This window comes from Poecilia reticulata, linkage group LG15, assembly GCF_000633615.1.
Source record: "Poecilia reticulata strain Guanapo linkage group LG15, Guppy_female_1.0+MT, whole genome shotgun sequence".
Taxonomy (NCBI): domain Eukaryota; kingdom Metazoa; phylum Chordata; class Actinopteri; order Cyprinodontiformes; family Poeciliidae; genus Poecilia; species Poecilia reticulata.
In genome coordinates, this window is record NC_024345.1 from 19,664,232 (window position 1) to 19,677,933 (window position 13,702).

At 38.8% G+C, this 13,702-nt stretch overlaps 1 protein-coding gene across 18 annotated transcripts in view; it reads left to right on the top strand.

The window, feature by feature from the left end:
- Window positions 1–13,702, top strand: part of LOC103477041 (neurexin-1a) — a 265,070-nt gene that overhangs the window by 99,099 nt on the left and 152,269 nt on the right. For all 18 annotated transcript variants that reach the window (XM_008429897.2, XM_008429906.2, XM_008429894.2 and 15 more), the window contains 2 exons: window positions 3,546–3,987; window positions 9,861–10,244. In XM_008429897.2, the coding sequence (XP_008428119.1) occupies window positions 3,546–3,987; window positions 9,861–10,244 (826 nt within the window). The remainder of the gene's footprint in view (window positions 1–3,545; window positions 3,988–9,860; window positions 10,245–13,702) is intronic.

Consider the following 13,702-nt stretch of genomic DNA (forward strand, 5'->3'; position numbering starts at 1 on the left):
ATATATCCTAAAATAGATATATAAAACAAAGCAAAATTTGTTTAAAAAATCATACAACTTGTAAAATGCACAATCCTAACAGCAGAGCAGCATCTCAACAGCTTGTGGCAGAAAAGTGTGAAGCAGTCTAGTGATTTTGCTTTCGATGTTCAGTTCAGATAGTACAGTTTTTCCCAGAATGTCAAGTCCTGTTCCCACAGAATCTCTAGAATAGATCCTGGAAATACAGGATTACGTTCCCAGGTCCCCTCACTTTTCATAGGGCTCTGGTTTTCCACATGTAGTAAAGAGACTATCAACTCTGCAGAATATTGAGGATGTGAGTGACGTTTGGGGTTTCCCAGAAAAGCAGTCTCGATCTCAGTGATGTATCTGATGAGGTTATCCGAGATCTGTTCACAGCAACTTTAAAGTTTACAATCAGATGTCAGGCAAGTTCTGATGGAAAGTGGCATCTTGAATATAATTTGACAGAAAAGAACAACAAATGCAAAATTATCTGCTGGTTTGTCCTTTGTCACAGAAAATGCATTACTATAAGTTAACTTTTATGGCGCCAGAGTCATAAAAGTGAGAGAGGAAACAAGAGCTCATTACAGGGTGTATAAAATGATTAGTGGATTAGCAGCTATTAGAAAGGACTCACTGTGCTCATTTCTAATTTTAAAGTACCTGAATCTCCCACCCAGCTGCATCTGTAGCTCCTTTATCCACGAGGCAATGAAGCAACTAAGCTGGCTCTCAAACTCTCAAATGCCTTCTACATCTTCTATAAGGTAAAGGTTTGAGGACTACAGAAGACTGCTTTACAGCAGCCATGTTCTTCAAAAATATCACATTACAAAAAGAAATAAAAATTAAGTTCATAAAGCAATACATTTATTTTGTTCTCCAATTAGGTCAACAGATACTTCATGAAACTGTAATGCAGCTTGTAGGTTATTTGACTGATATATTCCTTGCCATTTTGCTACATTGGTAAGCTTCATCTGATACTGTGGGATTACACAGGTGCCCCATCGCAGGTCATCCTTTGAGTATGTTGTAATGACATACGAGATGCAGTTTACCAGCATGTGCTCCACTCCCTGATTGATGGTGTGTCCCCATGGGACACAGCTGCTATGCCTTCCCTGTTGGTTGTGATGGCAAAACAAACGGTGGCGCAGTAATAGCTCAGTTGTCACAACTGTGGTTTGATGACAAATTAGTGCAGCACTACTAGTGCAGAGCAAAGCGCAGCTCTGACCAAAGCTTCTTTAACTTTAAAATATGCCCTTTGTCTTAACTATGAAAAATAGATTTTGGTTTATTGGCTTTATCCGTTCCAACTTTGTCTCAGGGACTCCAGTCTAGCTGGCAGAGATATTATCCTTTATCCCTTTCTACATTCTTTCTTTAGACATGATGTTCTGGTAAGATGACCTTTCTATTTACTTTTCTTTAATCGTAAAGAAAAAGCACTATATTTCCATTTAAGTCAAGAACACACTGAGATGTACAAAAAAAGAAATAAGGTTACATATGTGGGAATAAAGACTCTACATTATCAATTTACTGGTTTTCATGCAGTTCAGCACTCCGCAACAGTGAGTCTCATAGCTTTTCTGTAAATCCAAGCATGATCTTAAGTAATTCTGATGCACAGCTTCAAACTACATCTCCCTCAAATGTTAAGCAGAGTATATATGTGATAGTAATAAACATCTCCCAGTATGCCAATGTAATCCCATTGGAAGTGTCCCCAATTTCATGTGAAGCTTTTTCCATACTAAGAAGTACAATGGCAAGGTTTTTTTTTTCCTTTAAAGTAGGGTTTATCTGATTTGACCCAAATAAGGATGTAATGCAACTTCTCTTTTAGTTTGTAGTTCATATCTTTTGCAAAAAAGGATATGTTTGTGTTTTTTTCTTAGTTTTGTTTCCTCCACAATAAATTTCTACTCCTCTGAATGTTTGATTTGCAAACTGATTGACATGCATTTAAACCTGAATGTCTATTGCTTTGAGGTGAAAAGAGGAAGACCACATTGATGTTTTAATTAATCATTTTGACATTTGTCTAAATGTTAATTAGTTTCTCAAATGGAAATTACTCATAACTACACAGATTTCTGCAATGGCAGCTGCATAACTGCAGCAGACATGAAAATTGGATAATTACAAGGTTGTGGCTGTGTGTTTCATTTTATTTATTTATTTCAAGACTGTTGCCAATTACATTAATGTGCCACTGAGTGTGTAACTAAACACACTGTGGTTACCTACTTAGTTCACAGTATATTGTTCTGATCGATAGCAGCGGTTATTTTATTCAGAAACAATCACTGACATTTACAAAAGAACTTCATGAGACATTTAACCTCAAATTCCAAACTTGTTAAAAAATAAAGTAAAAAATTTGCATCCATAAGCCAATGTAACTACTAATACATGCAGTGTCTTGCAAATGTATTTACAACCACAAAACGTTCTTTTATATTTTGTCACAATCGCCAATGTATTTTGTTGGGATTTAATGAATTAGCCTTGTACAGAGTATTGCATAATTTTAACACCCAAAATTGTTACAATGTGTTTAAAACTGCCTTTACAAGTGACATAATCAATATGTACACCTTAGAGTTATTTACACTTTACATTTTAAAATGACCCCAGTGACCCTTAATAGGTTAAAGCTGGCATTAAAAATGAATGACATTGAGTTCCTACCCTCTTTCTACAATTCCATTCTGTCTTTTTAGCTTGTCCTACTGATGCTAAACCTGGTCTGGGTCTTATTGTCTGAGAGCATTACCTGAAACAAATTCTGTATAAAGGTTGCAGAATTAAAACCTGTAGAGATATTCACCTAATCAATTTTCTAAATTGAGTGCAAAATACTGAGTGCTGCAGAGTGGATGAGTAAGCTCATGCACTCATTTTTTGAAAGGCATATCCATCATCTGCCCACTTTTTTTATGTAATTACACCACCAGCCAGGGCTTTAATCACCATTTTACACAAGACCTGTGAGCAATACTGTAGTTTAGATTTATCCCTTTCCTCCCAATTCTCTCATGCACTCGAAATACATTTTACCTAAATTTCCCCTCTAAACCACTATCACAGTTGCTTTGTAAACTGAGATCTTCACTTGTTTTTGCAGTAGTAAATATCAAAATAGATGTATTGCTTTTTGATCCACACGCACTACGTGTGGATCATCTTTGTATTTCTTTTAGCAAAAAATAAAAATATGCATTATCTGTCTTTTTTTCCTTCAGCCAGTCAGCGTACACTGTGCACTTGTTGTGAAGGCATAGAAAGTGTAGAGAAGTGTGAGACATTTGGTTCTATGCAGGCGAAGCTCCTTAGCTATAGATACAGTTTGACAAACCTGACCAATTTTGGGTGCAAATATCACTTGTCATCAGGGATTAAAAACTACATGGAGAACTGCTGATTAGTTGTTGCATACTGTTGCATTTTGCAAGGCTGTACTGTATATCTTTTTGACTGTGAAAAAAAATTATTTAATTTTATTCTCTATTTATCCTCCTCAGGTTGTTTACAAAAACAATGATGTGAGGCTCGAGTTGTCTAGGCTGGCTAAGCAGGGTGACCCCAAAATGAAAATCCATGGCACTGTGGCCTTTAAGTGTGAGAATGTAGCCACTCTGGACCCCATCACATTTGAGACACCCGAGTCGTATATTATTCTCAACAAGTGGAACGCCAAAAAGACAGGGTCCATCTCCTTTGACTTCCGCACCACCGAACCCAACGGCCTTCTACTTTTCAGTCATGGCAAGCCCAAACAGCAACCAAAGGACTCCAAGACACTCCAAACTCTTAAAGTGGACTTCTTTGCCATTGAGATGCTGGACGGCCATCTGTACTTGCTGTTGGATATGGGCTCTGGAACCACGAAGACCAAAGCAGTCAATAAAAAAGTCAATGATGGTGAATGGTACCATGTGGACTTCCAGCGAGATGGAAGATCAGGTAATTTTCAAGACCTTTAAAGAATGTGTAGTCTGTATGTGAAGAAATTGCTAATTAGATAAAAATATCGGTGGGGAAAACTTGCAAGCTATTCAATACTACTAATTGGACATCTAAAATTGTGCAAAATGTAAAACGCACTAAGTGATGTGTTTTTTTGTGAAATAAATTTCCATAAATCTTGGTATACTTAAGTTTAATTATACCAGACTAAAACTATAAAAACTGAAAAAGTGTACTGTGTCTGAAACTAAACGTAATTTTAGTTGAAAGACAAAAACAACATTAAGGTTTCAGAGACTGTGTTAGCCGCTGCAGCTTCTCTTCTGTCGGAGTCACACGATGCCCCCAACCAGCTGCGGACCTGTGGAAAAGTTCAACTGAATTAGGTCTGAATTAGATTTATCTTTAAGATCTTTATTCATTCTAATTCAGCTCTTAATATTGGCAATCTGATCTGATCTTCAATGACATTTGAGGGGGAAAATATCCTGATTGAGCAACCGTTTGAGATCATTTGAAACTTTCAGCAACAGCTCAGCTGTTCACTTTTGATTTTTTTCTTTTTTACATGGCACAAAGCGCTACGTGTTTATCATCTTTGTATTTTTAGCAAAAAATAAAAATATGCATTATCTGTCTTAAGTTTTCACTGAAAGTTTTTTGTATTCTTTTCAATATTTCTGAAATGTATAGCTTCAGTCAGTCAATGCTGAGATCCCTGATACGTGTTTGAAGCCGAATAACTTTTTGCCCAACATGTCCTCTAAGACTGAGGCTACCCCGCTCCAATCTATGTTGAGTTGCTTATTGAAGCAGCAATTTGTTAGTGTGAGCTTAAAGCCAGATATGCCCTTTGACCATGTTTTCCACTCCATCTCAAGAGGTGGAAATTAGATTAAACTGTTTCATTACCCTCCAAAGCAATATTTGGTTGCAGTTATAAATTGAGCTTTCAAGCACAATCAAAATCATGACGTTCATCTTCTATTTAACATTAATATATGTGTTGGTCAATTTAAGCATTTAGATTTTTCTGAAAATTAAATATACATTCAGCTCAAATTTTTTTGCACGTTTTAAAAAGTAGTCACTGAGTGGTTTTCTTCATCTTAGGAAAACTGACTTTGCCAAAAACATAAATCTCCAACATTTAGTTACGGCAGACTAAACTCTAAGAAACAATGTCTTGCTAAATTAGATTGTGTTCATTATCTGTTTAGTGCCCTCCTATCATCCACCCCCACATAGTTATTCACATTCACTTACACTAACACATCCACACACAACCTCGAGCCCTCTCGTCAAGTTCTCTTTACTCACCGCTCTCTCTGTCTACTCTGCCTAAGTTTCCATGGAAACAGGAGGTGGTCTCTCCCAGGACTAAGACAGTTGCTGCACAGTGCTGAGCTGTACACTAATGACATTTCAGAGTAACTGTTCTTCTTCCCTTCAAGTCTGGTAGAAAAGCGTTCTTACCATAGACTGTGAAGGGGACATAAACATACTTTTTGCAATAGAGACATCAATCCAAAGCATACAAACATAACTGCTAAATTAGATACAAATATCCTACAGTTTTACATCAGATTAAAGCTGCCCACAGACTGCAGGCTGTCCAAGAATGTGTTAAAGTAGGATGGGAAACCTCATTTCAATATGAACGCAAGCATGAGCCTACTGTGATATTAGTATTCGGCACATACTTCTTCCCCTTTTGCTTTTTTAAGATCATCACAGTGCTGCCATCAGAGGTATTACATCTACTCTGGAATTTGCAATTTGGAGGTGTATGCACAGCTAGAAGCCCTACTCCACTGGGGGCAAAGAGCACAGTGGTTTTTGTTTACTTTTTTGTCCATAAATTCTTAATTTTAAGTGCTTGCTAAAATGTTTCTTATTGCAGCCGGAGCAGTGGTGGAAACCTAATCTGCTTAGTAGCCATGGTTCCAAAATGGTACAAAAGTGTGACAACTTGGAGAACTGCCAGCCTGATGTGGCCACGATTAGGTAGCAGCTTTGCCATGAACTTCTGCTTCAAATTTTCTGATGACCAACATGTCAAGAGGCCGCGGATTATCACAATCAAGAACCTTCCTAAATTCAGAAATGCAGTCACAACAAAAACAACACAACAATTTTGTAGCATAACAGTAACATAACTCTCAGTCCTTCAGACAGAAAGGCATATCCTAGCTGGTAGATAAAATCTTTGCCATCCTTTGAGAGTTGCATGTAATACTTAATAAATTCCCTGTCCTTACTCTTGTTCTTAAGTGCTAGCCATCCTTTACAGAGTGTTCCTATCATGTACATTTTATATTTGACTGAATATAGATAATTTTAAATCACAAGAATTTATTAGTCTCTTGAGAGCACAATGCAGAAAGCTTTTCATCTATGCATTGTGTTTTATCAATACACACTACCAAGCATACACTACCTGAAACAAGTATTCACACCTCAGTCCTTTATGAGCAACACTTCCAGCAACTGTGACTTTTACAAATAACGATCTCTTCCCAATTTGATTGATTGGCTTCTTCCAACGGGAACCAAACCGGCAAATAGACGTCTGCTTTTTAAAGCCATTCTAATCTCATTGCATTAGTGATGCTACAAGGCGCTGTGCTCTTTGCTAGAAGTACTTGGGGGTTTCTCACCAGGGACATTACATAGAGATTCAACTGAGGACACACACACACACACACACACACACGCACACACACACACACACACACACGCACACCACTGCTTCAAACTGAAACATGCCCACAAAGAGTAAAGGAACAGATACAGAGCAAGCAGAAATGTAGACAACACTTTCTTCATCCTCACAGCTACCTTACTGGCTTCTTTCCCCGCTGAGAATCCAATCACATCGGGGAGACTTGGCCGTACCGCCCTAACTGGATTGCAGTAATCCCCTGTCTAACATGTTTTGGGGATGTGTGAGTGGGGTTACAGGATCTCATGCCAAGTTCAGCCAGTCTGCTGATGCAGAAGGTGTGAGAGAGATCTGAGCTGTCTTTTGGACCCCTGTGATACGGTTTGGTAATAAAGTGCTCCTTGCGGGCTAGCTGAAAATGTGAGAGTGAGAAAGAGAGAGAGAAATAGAAATGTGTCCTTAATATAATCAAGTGCAACCGATTGCCTTAGCTCACCTAATCAGTAATCAGAGAAACTGGTCAGAGACCATTGGAGGATGAATGTTGCTCAATACAGAGGAAATCTGAAAGAAAAACTGACGACATGAAACTGGGGCAGAAGTTTATTTTCCAACAAGATAATAGTCTTACTTTCCTGTAACAAAGGCTACAGTAAAATTGTTAAGATCCATAGTTTACAAAGTTAGTCTTCAGCAGTGTCCTACATGTTTCAGATTCAGATATTGTCCTGATTGAGCAACCTTAAATAACATGAGCGATTCTTGAGTAGAGGCAGGTGATGAGCTAAGAGTGTAATTTTGACATTTGAATCAGCTTTGATGAAGTAAGATCACATCTTAGTTCAGTAGGGCAACATGCCTGGATGAGTGCAACCAGGCACACCTAGTTTAGGTCTAAGCATATTCATATCTTAAAATGGTCCAGTTAAAGTCCTGAACTAAATGCATAGCTACTTTTGCAGCCATATTATTTCTGTGTTTGTCATTAAGTCACCACATTAATCACCTATTACTCTTTTACATCCATTATTAATAGGTGTGCTAAAAATAAATCTGCCTTATATACCCATTTTGGCTGCTAATGTCACAAAACACTTCCTGTCCTTCAATCTTCATATGTGTGTTGCGCTTCCCATGGTTTATGCCAGACACTGGCTCATGTCTCCATAGTATTCTGGTGTGGCTTCAGACATAACATAGTTTGACTGTGTTTACACAATTCCTTGGAGGACTATGACAAGTGAGCAGAGCAGCCTGAGTACGGGGCCTCAGTGATGATGGCATCCATCTTCCGCTTGCATCAGCTTAAGCCAAGATCGATCAGTTTAGAACAGCATATTCTAAGAACACAATTTCTTTGCTGGCTGCCTATGACTGCAAGTGACTGTGAGACTTTCAGTAAGTATAGATATGGACCGATTATGATAAGGGGCTATTAGCTTGATAATGACCCCTGCAGTATTTACTTTGTAAATGTATTATTCACAGACCAATCATCCAAATCACTTCCTACTTCCACAGGGTGAGATATGTCAGAACTGAGAGTGTAGACACTTATGTCACAATTCATCCTGATCGTAGTGATGTTTATTCTTCAGCTGGGCACCTGCAGTCTGGGAAAAGTTTTCTCACTAATGAGTTTGATGTAGTGAGCTCGTTAGCTGTAACCTGAAGGGAGCTGTTCTGGCTGCATGACGGGTGGCCCATGCCAAGTGTGCAGAGCTTAGAAGTCTCAACAGCTGGTGCTGGAGAGAGCAGGGGCAGTGGGTGATGGCAGGAAAGTGCTTGGAACAGATGCCTGGGGCCAAGACCCTGAGAAGAGAGCTGGAACATGTTACTGTGCACCAGGTTAATCATTGTGCACTAGGTATTTAGCTGTCTCTCTCTCATGCATTTTTCGGAGTAGGCTGACTCACCTTGACTATAAAGTGCATGCATAATCAAGATTATTAGCATACATTTTATTTCTAAAGAGCTTAATTTCAGTTGGATACAATGTTTGAAAAACATTGCAACGACAAAAGAGCAAAAAATAAATGAAATGCATTAATTACATCATTGGGATTTATACAGTCAAACATGCTAACAATTGTAATGGAATGTGAAAAGCCCATTTTAATGTCTAATTATTATTTTAATTATATCGAAAATGTATGTGTGGCTCGGGGCTTGTTTCCAAGCACAAGCAGTTTGACTTGAAAAGTCATCTGAAGCTGAGTTCCTATCACACACACTGAAGTCTTGCCATTTAGCCCGAAGCAGTCTGCTAATAGCTCTTTCATATCTGCCAAGGCATGCCTCCGCCACTCAAAATGCAAATTATAACTTTATGGCAATTGTAGTTTTGAGCATCCTTAGCCTACTTTTTTCTCTGCCATTGCTTGTGCTGATCTTCGGCAGCACAGTGTATGGATTACTCGATGTGGATGCGGGCAGACGAGGCAGCCGCCATTAATTAAAGTCCACAATGGGTCCTGCGCTCAGAGTGACAGATCCATATACAAATTAATCACTCGGTCTGAGTCCCACAGTAAGGCCTTCCCTTTTTGAAGCTTTACAGTCCAGTCATGTCCGCTGTTGTTTACGGTGCTCCAGATCGAGAATTAAACCTGAATGAGAGTGATAAATCATGGCCAAGAAACACACAAACTCCCACTGCAGGTTTATGTGTTGGAGAGGCACAGACAGGGAGAAAAAACCTCAGCCTGCAGTCTGTTAATCAAGTTCAAAAAGATGGTTACGATGTTGTCCCCCGCCCCCACTTTTTTGGATAGGGTGGTGGTAGAGGACGTCTGCAATGATAAAGAGGGCGATGATTTTTCTTTTCCTTACTTTTCTTTTTATGACCACTGCTTTACAGATAAAGAAGATTTATTAGGGGAAATCCAAGGAAAATGGAGAGGATACTCTCAGGGATCCCAGATTAGATTTCTAATTGACCAGCGGCCTGTGATTAATAACTTTTATCAACAGTCATCCGTCATTCTAAATGAAGAAAATCCTGACCCTGTTCAGATGTATAACCCTAATTAAGCTAATTTCTTCATTAAACTGGGTTGAAACTGGCATTCCTTGCAAGTTTATATCTTGACCAAACTGCTTTTTTTTGCATCCAAAGACATCAATATATTTTATAATCTGATACACAGCCTCGCATAACGGGTTTTATTCATCCAACTGTATCTTTTTATTGCTTTCTTTTTAGGTACTATCTCCATCAATACCCTTCGTACTGCTTACACAGCCCCTGGAGAAAGTGAGATCTTGGACTTGGATGACAATCTGTACCTTGGGGGTCTGCCAGAGAACAAGATGGGCCTCGTGTTCCCCACTGAGGTGTGGACAGCATTGCTCAACTATGGCTACGTGGGCTGCATTCGAGATTTATTTATCGACGGACAGAGTAAGGATGTGCGACGTCTTGCAGAGATCCAGAAGGCTGCTGGGGTCAAACCCTCATGCTCTAAAGAGCCCCCTAAGCAGTGCTTGAGCAACCCCTGCCAAAACAATGGGGTCTGCAGAGAGGGCTGGAACCGCTATGTCTGCGACTGCTCTGGAACTGGATACTTGGGACGCTCCTGTGAAAGAGGTAGGACTTTGTTTTGCATCTTTTCTTCCTCGTAACCTTTAAAACTTCGGAATCCTCAGTTGGGATAGCCTTTATCCATATAGCTGACAAGTGTATTCCTTACTGTGAATTCTTTGGTATTGCAAAGCATGAAAGCCTAACGGGACACATCTTGAGATAAAATCGCAACTATTCAGTTTTATTCACCTGCAAAAACATTTATATTTCTGTACGTCATAAATGTGACTGCAGGGGAAATTCTCAGGACCAGATTTTCACTTGGCAATAAATGATTATTCGTGTACACAAAACCACAAACGGAAGAGAAAAACACTGCTAATTATTGTATAGCTACAAATACAATCAGCAAGGCAGACAAATATATAACAGCAGTTGAGTACATTTAGGGATCTTCATGTGCTGACAATAACTTGTTCAAGTTGAAATCGTGCATCAGAATGAAGAAATAGGAAATGCATTGCAGCTGATCTTAATATTTCAGAAACCAGTGATCCACCGAGGTTTTTTAACTCACAATATATTTTAGGGTTTATAAAGATTTGTCAAAACTGTCCATGAGGACAGAAACATGCTGTATCTGTTGTATTTTCTTAACACAACAGTTAACAAGACGAATGGCTAGTGATGATAGATTGGCAGTAACTGTTCAAATAACCATTTGTTTAAACCTGCTGTATCTGAAGGCAAAATACGTTGAACCCTGACACATATGGGCTACAGTGACTGAAGATCACACCAGGTGCCACTAAGAATGGAAAAGTGAGGCTATAGTTCACCCAGGCTCATGGAGATTGAACAAAAGATATGGAAAACCTTGCCTGGTGCAATTAGTCTCAATTAATTGCTCAACTTTTAGGGTTAGAATTTGACAAAAAAAAAAAAAACATGCATCTGCCCTGCCATGTATTGTAGAGTCTGATGAGGGACAATTTCTTACTATTCTTTATGACCAAATTGTACTCAAAGTAGGTGCATGATCCTAGTTTGAGTAGGATAATGCACGGTAACACAAAATTATTATTATCTCAAACTGGTTTTGTATATCACAATGAGTATCACAATACTCATTGAATATCACAATGAGTCCACTGGCCTCCTATGGCCACTGGATCCCATCATACCAGTAGAGCATCTTGGAATGTGATGGAAAGGGAAGGAGGATTTCTAACCTCGAGATCTAGTCAAAAGCTCCAGCAGCTGATGCTATCTTGATATATCAACCGTCTTCAAAACCTTAAATGTTTTCAACACTTTGTTGCATCCATGCCAAGAATCAAGGTAATTTTAAAGGCAACAAATAGCAGTTGTGCAGTGAATATTGACAATACATGAATAGCTTATTATTAAAGGGGCTAATGTTTTAAGTTCATCTTGGATTTCAAAAGCCAGTCATTCAGGTGGTTACTTTGTCTGATGGACTAGACGTCACCAAATCAAATACAGCAAATAAATAGGGAATAACATCCAGTACTGTTGAGTATAGAGAGCTAGAAAATATGCCAACTGATTGAATCAGGAATCTTTTTTGGCTGATGAGGGACCATGTTGAGTGATAGGTGACTGATGCACCACTGAGACACTGCTGGTCACGTCTGCCATGCACACCAGCCCTTAAATTGGCTGTCTTCTGCCAGCCATTAGCCTCATCAAACCATTCATTCATGACCAGCCCATGTGCAGAATACTTATGTGTGTCTCCTCCTGAGAAGAGAAATGGGAGAATAGAGTGTCATACAGCTAAGTATTAGACTCCTATGTATTGGCTAAAGCAGAGTTACCCCTGACCCTGCAGAAACGATTTCTGTGGGAAGCAGAGTGTTGAACTGCTGCTTCTCAGACCATTAAATGAGTTCCTCCAACTTGCAATTTTGAAAGTGGGAGTCCTAAAACAGTTGGTATTTTTAAACATGTTTGTTCAGATTTTTATATGGATTTATATGTTTACACTACTGGTTGAATCAAACCTTACATATGATACACGCAGTAAAAGTAGACTTCATGACTTCTTCTTACACTCCCTGATCTTTAGGCCTTAAAAGTGGCAGTAATAATATGAAATAAAAAATAAAAACAATTCGTGAACATTTTAACAATGTGACTTGTGCCAACTAATTTTGCCTTTTCTTCACTTAAGAGTTCACTTAAATTGCTATTCATATTTATTAATATAGTCCTTCCTCAAGATCAAATTCTGTTTAATTTGCAAATAACGTTATTTCTATTGCGAAATTGCAAAGATAAAAATTCTCTGTCTTACAAAGATGTTGTTAGTTATGTTTCTTCGTACAGTTTTTACACATATTTCTATTCCAGCTGACAGGAATTATTTAACAAAGAAATTGGTCAAGAAAGAAAATGTAATTTTCCTGAAATTGTTCTTGGATTTAAATACCGTACATGTAAGATGCTTTGTCTAAAATCAGAAAGAGAAAACAGTCAATTTAACAAGCTTTGCAAGTGAAGCTTCTGAAATTTCCTCTATTTTGACCTTCTGTCATCTCTCTCAACACTTGAAAATCTTCTGACATCTCTGCTTGTCTGTCCAACTTTCATTCTTTGGCTGTCTGTGTTCTTTTGTGTAAGACCGGCATTAGTGAGAGTGTGAGTGGGAGCAGTGGGACGGATGGGCCCTGGCGCGCTGCCAGCTGTTTTGATGGCTCCAGATTGCCTCTGCACTGGTAGGATGAAGCAGGCACCAGCAGGCTGAGGAGCTGTCAGAAAAATTACTCCAGCTCTCACTTAGCCATGCATGGTGTACCACCCGGTGGCAAAATACAGCTACTGCATATGGCAGAGGAGGATGACAGCAACGATTGGAAGGAACAGGAGGTGGAGCTTCAGACAAGAAGCATGGAGCTATTCGTCCTGTTTTGAGAGATTTTAATTAAGCAGACAAAAGCAATTTTCCTACATGCATCCCAAACGCCTTCCCCTTCCTCTTGTTCCTCCAGTTGCTAATTAACCCAAATATTAGTCTTGCAGTGCAAGGGTAAATCAGCGTCCCAGATGGTCTAGTAGGTGGATTGCTGCACATGCACATATTCCCTAATGAGATATATGATGTGCTGGATTCCTTCACTGACAGCATTCACGTTTTTTTTTTTTTACACAAGGACTGAGTGTTTGGATGAGCATTTACGTAAATCTACATCCTAAGAATAAATATAGATGTAGACGATAAATCCCAATACAGATGGTTGAACAAGTCTGCTCTCTGTATACAGTACACTAGACAAACACGTGAAGTATTGTGACATTTGCTCATGTGAGCTGACACTTTGCACAATGCTTTAATGTGCTCTGCAATGAAAAATCAACTCTAACAAGTCAGACATCAGGTCTACGCTTTTTTTTCAGCTCTTAAAACAAGATTAGTTATAAGTTTTCTTCAAAGCGTTATAAAAACAAAAATCACTAAAGAAAACACGTAACAGGAAAAGCTTTGTGGCCATTATATA